This window comes from Lissotriton vulgaris, chromosome 8 (genome assembly GCF_964263255.1).
Source record: "Lissotriton vulgaris chromosome 8, aLisVul1.2, whole genome shotgun sequence".
NCBI lineage: Eukaryota > Metazoa > Chordata > Amphibia > Caudata > Salamandridae > Lissotriton > Lissotriton vulgaris.
In genome coordinates, this window is record NC_141696.1 from 236,469,840 (window position 1) to 236,485,353 (window position 15,514).

At 42.9% G+C, this 15,514-nt stretch overlaps 1 protein-coding gene across 1 annotated transcript in view; it reads left to right on the forward strand.

The window, feature by feature from the left end:
* LTN1 (listerin E3 ubiquitin protein ligase 1) overlaps window positions 1-15,514 on the forward strand; it is a 406,396-nt gene that overhangs the window by 204,341 nt on the left and 186,541 nt on the right. The window contains exon 21 of the mRNA XM_086934025.1: window positions 3,902-4,046. Within this exon, the coding sequence (XP_086790151.1) occupies window positions 3,902-4,046 (145 nt within the window). The remainder of the gene's footprint in view (window positions 1-3,901; window positions 4,047-15,514) is intronic.

Consider the following 15,514-nt stretch of genomic DNA (forward strand, 5'->3'; position numbering starts at 1 on the left):
AGATTGGGGCACCCAGGAGCTTGTGGCAAAACCTGCTGTCTTCATTCTGGATATTATAGCAATTTGAAATACCCGAAACCTCTGCCCCATAGGTTACCGTGGGTGTATACTGAGTTTTATAATTTTTTTTAATAGGTAAAATGCCCCCACCTCGGTTGTGGTAAGCTAAATACTGCATTAATTGACTTAGAAAATGTATTCCTGCTGTAGGCAGTATTGTCCTTCCATGGACCATTAGCAGCAAAGACCAGAACCAGATACAGAAAAGTGCTTGTGCTTTGTAAACACTGGTTGCCAACAGAGAGAGTGTTTATCGTATACTTTCTCTTGCCACAGACCATGATAAAAAGATTTAGTAAAATTAGTGCGTAAATCCAAGTAGGCATTAAAATCCACGAAACCCTGTACCAAAAGGCAAAAAGCTTTAGGAGTGCGGCCCATTAAGACTGTATTATTTGCTTAAAACGGCAAACATGGAGGAGGGGTAGCCATTATTTATAAATCTAAAGGGACGATTACTTCGCCCCTTTATGAACAAATTGGCTGCATTGAGGGCCTCCCTTTCTACATCAAACTGTCGGCGTCGGTTACTTGTTCTGGCCTTCTGATTTATCGACCCCCTAACTCTATTCCCTCACATCTACCAACTTTAACGGACTACATCATTCAAGCTTGCACACGGTATTCCAATTTTACGTTGCTAGGAGACCTGAATCTTCATGTGGAAGATGCTACCTGCTCCCTTAGTTCGATTTTTTTTTCCAAATTGGCAGCCGGTGATCTCATTCAACTGGTAACTTCCCCCACTCACAAAGCCGGCCATATGCTAGATCTTATCTGCTCTAACCTTTCCAACATTTCGGTTAAGGATCCCAGACCAGTTATATGGTCTGATCATTACTTTATTCCCTTTGCTGTCCACATGGCCCATCATGATAGACCCTTTCTCACCCCTAAGGAACTCGGTAGAAACTGGAGCAAAATCTCCCCGGATCTCCTTCTTGAGTATACTGAAGATTCCAATCCTCCCTTGGCCTCTGACCTCGACTCACGCATTTATAACCTTAATGAGTGGGTGACCAAAGCTATTGATTCATTGGCACCTCTCAGACCAATTAAAACCTTTTAGATCTGCTCCAGCTGCCCCCTGGTACTCGGAGGAACGGAGACAAAAAAAGTCCGCTTGCAAATCCCTGGAACGCTGCTGGAGATTGAATTTCTCAGCAGAAAGCAAATCGAAGTACCGGACTGCTCTCAAAGAATATCGTAAACTGATTATAACACACAAAAGAAACTTTTTATCGGACAGAATTGATAAAGCTAGTAATTCCTCCAGAGAGATTTTTAATATTGTCAAATCTTTTACTGATCCACAGGCTTTGAATTGTCGCCCGCCTGTGTCTCAGTCTCTTTGTACTCAAGTCTCTGAGTTCTTTGAAGAGAAAATTTCCCTTATCTATGCCTCCTTCCCCAAAATGAATTGTTTTGATATCGGGGAAGAACAGTTAGCTAATCCCGCCACGGCTCCAGTCTTTGCGGAATTTTCTGAAATATTGGAGGATCTCTCCCGTCAGGAACTTCTTAAATGTAAATCCGGATCTCCTAGTGATCCGTGGCCAGCAAAGCAATATAAAGCTCTAGCAGCATTCCTAAATCCCCATCTCAATTCCATATGGAACGCCTCCCTGAGCTCGGGCATTTACCCAGAGTCGTGGAAACATGCATTCCTAGTCCCGATACTGAAAAAAGCCAACGCGGACGCAGAGATCCCGGGAAACTATAGGCCTATTTCCCTACTCCCTGCCCCAGCCAAGATCCTGGAAAAGCTTGCCCATCAACAACTGGCCAGCTTTATAGAATGCGAGGGCCTTCTTCACGACTCTCAGCATGGATTTCGTTCGGGCTACAGCACAGAGTCGGCCCTGATTGAAATGGCAGATTCTGTGCGGTGGACTCTTGATCGGGGATCGAGGGCGGTGTTGGTGCTGCTGGACCTCTCTGCAGCTTTTGACACCGTCTCTCACCCGATCCTCCTGAAACGACTGAGATCCATTGGAGTTCAGGGCACGGTCCTTAACTGGATCGCATTATTTCTTTCTGGCCGAAAACAACAAGTTCACATTCCCCCTTACATCTCCTCAATTAGGCCACTCAAGTGGGGTGTCCCGCAGGGCTCCTCGTTGAGTCTGCTCCTTTTCAATGTTTATTTTACCCCTCTAGCCGAAATGTTATCTCCGTCGGGAACCAAAATGACATCATATGCTGATGACATCCAGATTCTTTTTTCCTATAATGAGTCATCTCCCACAACTTTTGACCCCCTAAAAACATGTCCTAGGAATATTGCGCAGTGGATGGATCTCAATTTTTTGAGACTCAACGCTGGTAAGAACGAGGTCCTCTTTTTCAACCAACCTTCCCCTCTTGCCTCTAATCTTTGGTGGCTGGAAGACTTGAGTCTAGCCCCTTGCCCTAAGGACTCGGTCAGAAACCTGGGGTTAGATGGGACAATCGCTTGTCCTTCACCAATGAAGTCCACACAGTCTCTGCTGCTTGCTTCTGCAAAATTAAAATGATAAAAAAATTCATCAACTATCTGCCCAGCAACACCCGAAAAACCATAGTCCTGGCGCTTATAACATCGCACTTGGACTACGCCAAAAGACATTATCTGGGCCTGACAGCAGGACTGTGCCACAGTCTCCAGATAGTTCAAAATGCCGTGGCCCGTTTGGTTTGCGGCATTCCACTTAGACATCACATCTCTCCGTATCTGCAAAATTTACATTGGCTGCCCATCCCGAAAAAGATTGAGTTCAAAGCCATGACCCTGGCTTTTCGGACTACCAAAGACCTAGGACCAGCCTACCGTACTTCTAGTCTTCGCCCATATAGTCATTCCAGAGCCCTTCGCTCCAATACCAAACAGCTATTAGTCATTCCCAGATTCAAAAAAGCCGAACTGGAGGCAAAACCTTCCAGGTATGCGCCACCAACCACTGGAATAAACTTCCTCTTTCCCTCCATCTGATTCAGTCGGAACCTGAATTTCGCAGATCCCTCAAAACTTTTCTTTTCTGCTAGGATTCCCTCTTCTGTACCCACAGTTATCTGCTCACCAGCGCCGGGACACCCCGTTGGGGTAGTTGCGCGCTTTCAAAAATACACAAATAAATAAAATACAGTAAAGGTTGAAGTATAGAGCCAATAATTCTTGGGACCTCACTGGTGAGGGTAGTTTAAAATGCATGTAAATGATTAATATATAGACTATAAAGTAGTGGGGCTAAAACACACCCTTGTTTCAGCCCTCTAAATACAGCATTATCATTAGAAACTTCCCCGTGTCTATTGATTCTAATCCTAGCCTTCAAGTCTTCGTGTGAATAAGTTAGAAAGTGCACTAGTCTCTCATCAATTCTTTTTCTGTCTCATTTAGAACCCAATCAAAAGCCAGTGCTCTCATAAAAGCTAGTGTTCGTTGTTGTTTTATGGCACTATTTTCTTTACCTTGTTGTGTTGTTTCTTTATTATTTTCTAAAGCCGAAAGTAATTATCTTGCAAGATGCACATATTCAGCAGCTAGAGTATAACATCATTTTCACCATGAGAGACATCATCTTAGAATAGCCATTTTAACCAGACTAAATTGTAGAGTATTATAAAAGGGCCTGCTATTAAGTTTGCCTCATTAGGTTGGCATTAGTAATTTGATGAATGTTTAATAATGTATTTAATTTACTACGATTTAACATATATATTTTAATTATCATTGCCTTTACAGTGAATTTGTCTACACTAAGAATATTTAAGCACGTGTAGTTGTCAATTTTATTTGCAAGACATGTATTAAGCACTTTATCAATATTTTGACAAACATTCACATTGTATTTTTCCACAGCTGCTTAAAACAGGGAAGCCCTCAGCATCAAGGCTTGAATATTGAGATTATTTGTGCCTTTTCTTTATTAATAAAGCATTCACCATCACTGCTTGCAAATGAGGAGTGGGATTTTATCTTGTGCTCCATGTTGGCTTGGCTAGAGGTAAATTCGAAATAACATTTGTATTACATATTTTAATGTTGTTAAATTGTGATTCTAATTTGAGCATGTTTCAGGACTACAGTTGTGAGTCATCTCTGTATTCTGTAACGGTCTTGCTGGTCTCATTCCTGGGTAGGTGTCTCTCAACTATTTGTTGGCTGTGCAATAATGTATCAGCAGTAAGTACAGCTGCAGCAAGGGGATTGAAGCCCTGCCGCATGCACCAGCTACTTCACATTGTCGCGGATGATTGCTATCTCTTGTTAGGGCCCTTAGACCACCACTGCTCGATTTAGAATAAAACAAGCTCAAAAAGTTCAGGAACCTCTTTCCCTGCCCTGAAATCCTCCAATTTAACAACTAAAAGAGGCTCTCCACCACTATTATTGGATACTCCCATCATGGGTCCCACAGAATTGTTGAAAAGAAGGTGGAGATGAAAGTTCGAACCACCCAAAATTGTCCTTATAACATACCAAATTAATCTTGCGGATTTGAGGAATTATTACCAAAATCTGAAGTGCCTGTTAACATGAGGTGACACTCGCAAGATCATCATGAAGAGAGGAAAAGGTCCCCCTTTCTCCCATTATAGCAGGAATTCATTGTCTACTAAATCTTCTTGATCTGATATCCAGCTGCAGAATGACAAAGCATGTGTGCTTAGTCTTTGCTAACAGTTGCGCATCCCAGTGTTCCCCCTCAATCCCTGTCCAAGATCACTCTTGAGTATTGCTCGATTCAACATCCAGGTGCTGAAATCATTCATGTGTTGTACATTCTGCTCATCAATCATAATCACAGCTCCTGAAAGCAAATGTTCCTGTTTAGCTTGAAATCGTGCTAGGTTCACCTATATTTTGAATCTTTTACCTGACAGGTGATTTGTACATCTTACTACTGAGGAAGTGTCCATTCAAAGAAGGATACAACACTGGCCTTAGTCTGTTATTGTATGACATTTCAACTGTTATGAGTATGCCCACACTTGGATTTGGTGCTCAATGTGCTCAATGTGCCACAGGACTTAAGTAATACCTCACTGACGAGTCCTGGGGTTTTATACGTACATTTCAGATGGTCCCTTATTTGGCAGCTCAGGCTCATCAGTTTCTATTGGAGCAGGACGAAGACTGATTTGGATATTATTGAATCCTGTTTGAGGTGGCATGAGGGGTAAATAAAACATTGACTGAGATATGGCCCAAGTACTTACCTGTGGCTTAGAATAATTCAAACATTCCATCTCTCTTAAGATGAAATGTAAGACTTTTACCTTGAATATGGTGTTGTAAACATATTTTGATTAGTTTCTCATTATAAAACGTCACATACAGTACTTGAGCAATATTTCAGCAGGAAATACAGTGCATTGAACCATAAAAAGGATGAATCCGGTGCATTCATGGTATCCCCGGAGGCCGCCCCTCATTACGCTCCAATTGCCTTTCCACCATTGGGGAAACACATATTTCGCCTCTATACACATTCCATTTGCCCTATTTTCGATCCCACTTCTTTGGACATCCTCTCGCTTTAAACACCTCCTTCTCGGCTATCATACATTTGTCAACCTTTTTTACCCACATTTGATGAGAAGGCTTATCCTCCACTCCCCATTTTTTAGCGATATCTCGTTTGACTAAGGTGTAGCCCAGTGTGGTCAGTTGCTGTTCCACCTCCGGGAGGTCAGTTTGTTTCCATATATTGAGAAGGTCCAGTCGTGGTGTGAAGGTGAGTCCTTTCCCCAGTGCATCTTGGATATGTCTAGTTGCCCCTCCCATATGGGTTGTATCTCCGGGCAGTCCAAATTGTATGGTAGAATTTGCAGCCCGACGGCAACCACGCAGGCGAGATATGATCTATGTAGGATCTTAAGTTGAATGAGTCGGAAACAGAGCGTGATAGCTGCCTCCCTGGGGGACATCAGTGTTGAACAATATCTTCTTAATACAAAATCAGGGTCACCCGTGAAGCCTGCTCGCCTGCAGTACTTCACCTGGCAGCCAGCACCATAGCCCATCCTCTTTCCAATTTAATGACAAAAGTGATCTTACCTCCGAATTTGAAAGGAGGCAATTATTATGCCCCTTCTAAAGAACTCTAATATGGATAGTACAGACTGTAAAAACCATCATCCGATCTCTCTGCTTCCCTGTCCAGCAAAGATTCTAGAGAAACACCATAATATCAATTTGATGGAAATTGCAGAACAGCAGCATTGGCTGAATAATTCTCAGTTTAGTTTTAAGAAACGTCACGGAACAGAAACCGCGCTGATTTTAGCCACAGACTGCATTAAGCGGCTAGTGGATGAAGGACAGGGTGAGGCTCTGATTCTCTTGGATCTATCAGCTGCATTTGGTTCTCAGCTCATGGTGCTGAGAACCAAAAGAAAGAAATGGGTTGACGGACCATTCTCAACTGGAGCAAGCAGACTCGGGAACTCCCTCCCACAAAGCCTTAGGGCTATTCCTCTGCTGATGTCTTTCAGGAAGGCACTCGAGACATGGTTGTACTCCCTATAGACTAATTCCCTGATCATCTATAGGCACAGCAGGGTTTCTCCGGGCAGTCTTTTACAGCACCTTGATGCCTTTGGGTAATTGTTGCGCTTTACAAATTTAAAGCAAATCAATCAATCATCAAACTTGGCTTCCATGCTCATTGTGCTTCTGGACTCAAGCTGTTCCTCACTAATGAGACCTACCTAGGCCAAACTGGTCAGGGGTTGCTTCTGTCCTCTTCACAGTTTCCTGACCTGACATTTTGGGCTAGGCTGTTCCTATTTGAGCAGGACCAAGGCTTATTTGCATAGAGGCTAATTTGTGGATGAGGTGGAATGATGGTCAAAAGGCTATGGACGGGGATGTTGACCCTAATGATTACCAGTGGCTGAGATTAATTGAAGCATTGCATCCATCATGTTTTTGTTTTCCTCACTGTTAATGAGTCTGCTATGAGCTCTAGTCAATCGAGCACACTCATCCTGAGATCATTACCTTTGATTAATTATCAATAGTTTTCCACAGTGCGCACCTAAGCTAAGTCTATAGCCAGATCCGGAGTGCTTTTAAATATGGCCCTCTTCTTCTAAGTCTCCATTTACCCCATTCACCACTGTAACTATTTACTGGCCTTCTCTGAGAGGACTACCACTTCTGAGTGGCACAGACCCTTTCATAAGTAGAGAATGTTCTGTCTTTGCGGCACACTACAATTCAGGTGTATAGCAGTCTAAGTATTCTCCAGAATGCTCATGACTAGGTCAGTGCTTCCACAGCTGGACCTCCTCTGCATTGAATATAATTTCAACTAGATAAGCTCTCACAGCTGTCACCATACTTTAAACATATGCACATCATCCAGACCTTGATATCCAGTTCCTGTTCGTCCCAGCAGAATTCCTGCCAATTTCCCAAAACAGCAAGAAATTACTAGTCCAAATCTGGCTCACTGACATGAACGTGGAAGGATTTGAACCCCAACTTTTACCTCAATATAAATCCCTTTGTTTCACAATAAATACTGACATCCCCCTTAAGGAACACATTGCAAAGAAAGCTAAGAAGACTTGGACCCAGATCTCTCTGCTAAAGACAGTGGAGACATTCATTCCTGAAAGTAAATTCAGAACTGCCTTACAAGCCCTCTTACTCTTGCATCTAGATGGTGAAAATACCTTACTCCATGTCTTTGCTGACTCCACACTGGTCCACCCTTAAGGGCAACCTACATGCCACACCTTGCCTCTTCAAGAGCCTGCAGAAATATGACCACCTCATCCCCACCGAAAGGAATTATGCAGGCAGCTCTTGCTGGCCCACACACCTTCAAAACCAGCTGCATCTCTAACCCCATGGCCTTTTCACACCCCTGACCCAATTTCCAGTTTGGCTGGTGAGCTCACCATCTCAGGAGGGTCTGGCACACCCGCTGTTTGGACTCTGACAGACTAGAGACAAAGTCGTGTCGTACATGAAAATCAAAATAGAAAGTATTCTCTATTTGTGTACCCAGGATCTAGAACAAAATCCCTGTTTCAAACATCACTGCGCCAACCCTTCTTCAATTTGGGAAGGAGCTGTAGACACACCTCTTAAAAGAACTGTGCATCATGATGTAGTCCGAGGCCACTGGCTACTCCTCCAATCACACATTGACTGTGTCTTTGTCTTTCTGGGGATTTTCAACCAATATAACTGCCACATACATTTATAAAAGTGTATAAACCTATTTACTGATGGAGAGGGTCTCATTCATGTGATGTTCCAGGACTGTGTTTTGAGTCCTTGATATCTCTTCCCAATGTAATCATTAGTTGTACAAGATGATTCATTCTTGTGAAAAGGCCCTTAGGGATGTCACTATATTTAATGCTGGATTGCATTTCTAACTGAATAGAAAGACTGATCCGTTCCCCAGCAGGGGTGATAGACTGCCTAGAGGAAGCTTTCGCAGTGTGTTGAAAAGTCTTGTTGCTGCTGAAAGTGCCATGGAAACAAAGTGCTGGACTGGCTGGTCAGTGGCACTGGAGATATTATACACCAGAGAGAGGAAAGTATTTCATGCTCTTCATAATAACCCCATCACTGGCAGACTGTTATACCTATCACATATTTACCTCAGTCTAGTGAGCTTGCTAAATCCTAAGCTCCTGGATGATCCTTTAAGTAGCATGATATCTTCAAATAGGCTGGCTTTCCAAGCAAATACACTGTTACAAGTTCTCCTTAGATTTGATTGTGGTTCCTCACTCCTCACAGGATTGCTTAACTGTGACCGCTTATCTTGCGTCAGTGGCTTCCTATTGAGGCTAGGGCACAATTTAACCAATTTGTATCCCCTAAAGGCCATTCACACAACTGCACCTACACAGCTGGGAGAAAAGCTGAAAATCTCAGGCAGCCATTGTCACGTGTGCAATTTAGATTTCCTTGTTAGTCTTCTCCAGGAGTTGTCTAAGTTTGAGAAAGAACAAATTATTTCTCAGTCATTCACCCCAACCCAATTGCGAGACCGATGGCTGTGCACCAAAGCCTCTCACTGTGAGATTTGACCTCCATCGACGAGGACACGCATAGTGCAGAAAGACTTACCAGTCTAGGCCGTTTCTGCTGCTTGGTGCTCTGTGGCACACACGGAGAATTGGCATGTAGCGGGGCATTCCATGGGCAAAATCGGAGCTGGCATTCTCCGTTTCTTTAATGCTGCACGTGTCTGCTCCTATTTTGCATCCGGACAATCTAGTCCAAGAATTTGAAATTGGGAATTAGTTCTCTTTTCTTTCATTTTGTACTTATCCTGTTTGTTTTCCTGCTACTTCGTGGTACTCCTTGTCTGCTGCGCCCTTCAATATTCCATGGCCTGTAGTTTGGAGAGTTTTTTTTCTCCCTTTTTTCTACTAGTTAGATGTTTGGAGGCAACCTCAAACTTGTTAACCAGGAGGCTAGATTTGCTGCTAGGAGTGGCAGGCCCTACCCTTACTCCCAGAACACCATGAAGTAATTGTCTACATCTGGGATAAAGAAACACTGTCTTACACCTCCAAAAAGGCATTTTCAAGCTAAGTGGAACCTGTGGTAAGAAGAGACATTTTTTGCCTCTATCTAACCATAAGGTAAAAGACTGTAGAATCTATCACACATTTTCCTCAAAAACCATAGACATGGAGACTTTTGGTATGACTCTGGAGAGGATTTAATGATATGCCACCTTCAGATGAGGACTATGATAGATCCTCAAGAAAATCTAAAAACACCCTTAAAAGGACTCATTCTCTGGAAGGGCACTCTGTCAAAGTCACTTCTAATGAGATACCTTCTGTGCCCAATGAACCTCCTAAAAACTCATTAGAAAATCCAGAGAGAAAGGTCTGTCTCTTATGGAATTCATCTTGATTAAAAGAGCTACTTCAAAAACTACTTTTGAGTCACGAACATCCTGGAACAAGATGTCGGTGGGACTGGAGAAACTGAAATCATCAGCAATGGCATTGTTGATAAGAAGAAATAAAAAATTATGACACAAAAAAAAAGAATGATGATGGTATCATTGATGTCCAAGACTCTGTCACCAAAGTTCTTCTGAAAGAGAAGTCTGTAAATCTGCCACCACCGATAACTGGCTCTTTAATGACTTCTTTGACAACCAAGACTCATCAACCACCACGTTGATGGCTATCTTGTCAACGACACTGTAATGACCACCTCATTGGCAACCTCGTTGACTGTAGTTTTGTTGATGACAACTGTAAGACTCAAAAAGCCCTAAAAGTGACTCTAATTTCAGAAAAATGCATCCCAACATCTTTAATTCCTAAACATGTCACCAAGCAAAGTTTCCCATACCCTCACCAATGACTGTGTGTCTGAGAGGACTCTGAGTATGAGGGACCTTGTGGTCCAGCGTACAGTCCAATGCAGCTGAAGATCAAATATCAGGATCCTGATAAAGAAGAATATACAGAATCTGAAGGTGAATTCCCATAGTAAGAAGGACAAATACAGAATGAAGCTACTGCCAGGGGTTCGACTAATCATTTGCTGAAAATCAGGAAGATTAGCCATATGGCAAAGTCTATAATGAAGACACTCAAGTTTCAGATTAGTCTGTGATGCAACTGCCAATTAACTTGGTAAAAGATCTCAGACTAATGTTGGCAGACCATTACACCCATTTTCCAGAATTCCCAGGGGATCAACGGAGACATGGTTTTAGACCATCTTCTCCACCCTAATCAGGACCTTGAACTTGTCTTACCACTCCATGTACGCCTGTGTGCTTACTGCTCAGACACAGCTCATCATTGACTTAGCTACTACATTCTCCTATGACTCCAGCTCGTGATGATGTTGATAACACCTTTACATACGACAGTCGAGAGCAGGGGAAAATTCATAATAGAATGCTGCAGTATACTGGCCTTGAATGACTGTGTGGTGTCAAAACTGGAGATTCAACTCCCTCCCAACAGACGCTCCTCCTGATGAAATGGGAAGCTTCTATAACTTAACAGATAGTGCATCAAACAGATTTGACCTTCCAGTTCCTTCAAAGGAAGCAGACTGTTTTCTATGTGACTTTAAAGAGCTAGCACGGAATTCAGTCAGAGAAATTTCAATTATCGATCACATCTGGTCTGATGGACTTAAGTTGATTAAAAATGTAGCAACTGTAGCTGCTGTTGTTTCCAGACTAGACAAGAAGTGCAGAGGGCTTGAGGATATGCCGGCTTGCCTAATTGATCATCCTCGGACAGACTCTGTGGTCAAGAAAGCTGTGCAAAGATGATCGGGAAATCCATCACCATCATGCTCTGCAACACCTGATAAAGAGGGTAGGAGGCATGATAACATTGGCAAGAGATTCTCTGCAGCAGATTGGCAAGAGATTCTCTGCAGCAGCGACGATTTCCATTAGGACTTCCAACACACTGGCAATAATGACATGCTACAATAGGTAGATGTGGTCAGATATTGAACCATAATTGGACCTCCTACTGGATAAATACATTGTTCCAGAAGGAGAAAGAACATCTTGGTCCATAGTAGATACTGCAATGGATATCACCAACACTGGCTTTGTGTAATTGACTGGTGCTTATGTGTGGCGGATGCAAGGATGGTTGAAGGCCACATCTTTAGGACGAAAGATGCAAAGCCATTTCGTGGACATGGCCTGTGAGTCTTTATTTAGGTTTGATGAGGCTCTGCAGTCTATTAAACCCGATAAGGACACAGTGAGATCGCAAGGCGTCTTACAGCAATGATGACTCCTGGCCTTTTGGGGAGCTAGGGAAAGGCATCAGGTGAATCTCAATCCTACAGATACCAGACATCTTATTTGTTATTGAAGAGGTGGCAGCTAATTGCAAGGACAAAAGTCATTGAGAGGACAGTGACTGCTTTCTGGTGACTGTCACAGAATCTCCAGACAAACCAGTATGGGGGAAGATCTTTTATTACCTCAAACAATGGGAAAAGTAATATTGAATCCCTAGGTTCTGGATCCTATACAATTTGACTGTACTCTACAGTTTGTCCAGAAACCTCCACCTAGTTTCCCTTGCAATAAGCCCCATTAACATCTTATCTATGCAAGCCAAAATCTCCTCAACGTTAAAGAATGGTGCAATAGAATTGGCCCCAAGGTTCCAGCAAAATGTAGGTTTCTAGTCAAGCTTTTTTCTCATCACAAAGAAAACAGGTGAATGAAGACCAATCCGAGATGGAAGTCCATTACACAAATTTCTCTAGAAACAAACATTTTGCAGGTTTGTGTTTTTTACAGAAATTCCTTTACTTCTTCAAAAAGGGGATTATATCCACAGTAAACCTTGAGGGTGTAGGTTGTCTTTCAAGTTTTCATTCATCTCAAGCTTTGAATATTTCTGAGATTCGAAGTGGCCGATCACCATTATCAATTCCTAATACTCCCATCTGGATTCAAATCAACTCTAAGAATATTCACAAAGCGCAATGCTCCCATTGCAGCATATCTCAGAAAGCAGGGATACCAAGTCTTTCCTTATCTCAATGATTGGCTTCACAAAGGAAATGTATTTAAAGCTACAGAAACCTATACAAAAACCTGTCTGAATCTCTTCAAAAAGCAAGGCCTTAACATTAAATAAATGCATATAATACATCCAGTTCCTGGGAACATTTCTAGAAACTGAGACATGCAAAGCCTTTCCATCCAAAGAACAAATAGCTCCAAGTTACCTCATCAGTTGCAGTAGGAAAAGATCAAAGCCAGCTGAGGAGGAGATCTCCAGGATTTAGCAGTCAGTGGCACAAGGTCGCAGAACAAAACACACCTTCACAGCAATGTCCTGGAGTTAATGACTGTTGTATTAGACATATTCAAATATTTATAATTAAGAAACCCTACTTGCAATTTCACGGCCATAGTCATCTTTAGTACAAATTCTCCTTTTATCCCTAAAGTGCTGCCAGACTTTCAGTTAAATGAACTAGTAGTTCTTGACTTTTTTTTAACCCCTTCCATGCTCATGACGGAACGGTTCCATCATGAGCGTCGGTTGAGCTGTGCTCATGACGGAACCGTTCCGTCTTGAGCCGATAGGCTCATTAGAACCTTCAGCACAGTGCGAAAATTCGCGCCGCGCTGAAGGGGTTAAAGAATACTGCTAATGCAGCAGAAAGAGAACTTCATACCCTTGAAAGGAAATGTGACTGCTCATTCTGCAAAAGGTGTGTCCTCAGCAACTGCTCTGTTTACGGTAGTAGCCCTTTCAGGCATTTACAGGACAGCAACTAGTAAGTACAGGCAGTCCTTTACTCAACACTACTGGTTGGACTCAACAGTGCAGTGGTATGCTGCCGTTGGGACAGTCTGTTTTACGTTATCTCTTTCATAGAGGTGAGTCATTTTTATTTAATTACCCTCCTTCCAATTTAAAGAGCTTACTGTATATTTAATGCTTGCTACTCTGATTCAAGCATGGGAAACTGTCAAAGAGCCAATACCCAAGAAGAACATTTTTAATTACTTGTAACTGTAATCTAGACTAGGGAGCAAGCTTCCTGACTGACTTTGTGTAGGACTCTCTGGATCATGGCGAAGGAGGAGAATGCGTATGCATAACAACCTTTACAGGGTTGTAGGAAGGTGTTCACCTTCAGAGCACCTGGGTCTGGCATCCACCTAAAGTATTTTTCCAGTTGGGAGGTGAATCAGCTTGCAAACAGGTCTAATTTCAATGAACCCCATCGCCTGGTTAAGTTTTCTGAAGATAGAAAGATAGAAATGTTCAGGTCCCAATCACTGTAGTCTTTCAGAAATCTGGTGTTCCAGTCGGCTGAGACATTGACTTCCCCAGGTAAGTATTCTGCTCTGAGTGAGATCTTGTGCTCTAAGGAGAACATCCAGAGTCTCTTGGCTAGAACTGATGGATCCGTAGATTTTGTGCCACCTAGATGGTTTATATACGCTACTGCTGAAACATTGTTCATCTTCAGCAGAACTTATCTGCCTTGTAAACAATGTTTGAAACTCATCAAGGAGTGAAGTCCTGCGGTTAATTCTAGGAAGTTTGTGTAGTGGGCTATCTCCATGTGGGACCAAATTCCTCCTGTATGCTCGGATCCTAGACGAGCACCCCATCCAAGGAGACTCGTATTGGTTTCGAGAATGTAATCCGGCAAGAAACCAAAGATTGCACGCCCGTTCCATGCATCTAGGTTTTCCAGCCACCAAGTCAATTCTGCTCTTGCTTCTTGATCCAAAGAGATTTTGTCCCCATACCACAGGCCTGCTCGCAGAGCTCTTGCTTTTATTCTAGGAAGAGCACGGTAGTGGAGGGGACCAAGAATATGTCTTGGATGGAGGAGGATAGAATGCCTAAAGTTCTGGCAGGTTCCCTCAGGGTCAGTAAGTGTTGTTTCAGGACAAAGCATATCTCTTTGCAAATTTTGGCCACCTTATTCAATGGTAGGAGAAGAATAGATGTTACTGTATCTTTTGAGAAACCCAGGAACTATATGCTTTTTGACGGTGTTCGGATAGACTTTTCCTTGTTTATGATGAACCTAGGTCTCCGAAGAGGGATTTTGTTCTCTGTAGATCTTCGAGAATTTGCACTTGACACTGTGACATTATGAAAATGTCATCCAGATATACATAATAAGACGTATTCCTCTCTCTGAGGAAAGAGATGACTGCTCTCATTACTTTTGTAAAGCACCAGGGGGCTGATGCTAGGCAAAAGGGGAGTGCCTAAAATTCAAAAAGATGATTTTGCCATAAAAATTGGAGGTAGCATTGATATTCCTGAGCCATTGGAAAGGTGAAATACGCGTCTTTGAGGTAGAGTTTTACTAGCGAGCCTCCCTCCAGTAAGATGTCTCTTAGGAGGTGGATGCCCTCCATTTTGTAGTGCCTGTAGACGAGGAACCTGTTTAGGTTTCTGAGATTTATAACATGTCTCCAGCCTTTGTCTTTCTTTTATATCAGAAATAGCGTGCTTATAAAAACCTTCTGGTTCATTGGTACTTATATTATTGCACCTTTTTTTAACATTGAACAGATCTCCTCTTCTACTACCTTCTGTTGGTCTTGAGCTAGACTTATTTCCCTGGGGATAGTGGATTGGTGAGGTGGTTTTACAAAGGCTATCCTGAACCCTTGGACCGTTTCTAAGACCCAGAGGTCTTTGGTGATTTTGCGCCAGATTTTGAGAAAGAATTTGAGGCGACAGCACTCCCCCCCCCCTCCCACTCCCAGCCCTACCTTTACCTGGGAAGAATTGAAAAGGAGAGTATTGGTACTCACTGTTGAAGGAGCTTGAGATCTGTGTGAATCCTCTTGGGCCTCTTGAGTGGGGACCTCGACCACGTTGTGGGGGAAAAGGTTAGTGGTCTTCCTTGCTGGAAGCCTCTGCCAAAGCCCCTTGCTCTGAAATTGGGGCGGAGAGAAAGGCCCCTTCTCCCGGCCCGACCAAA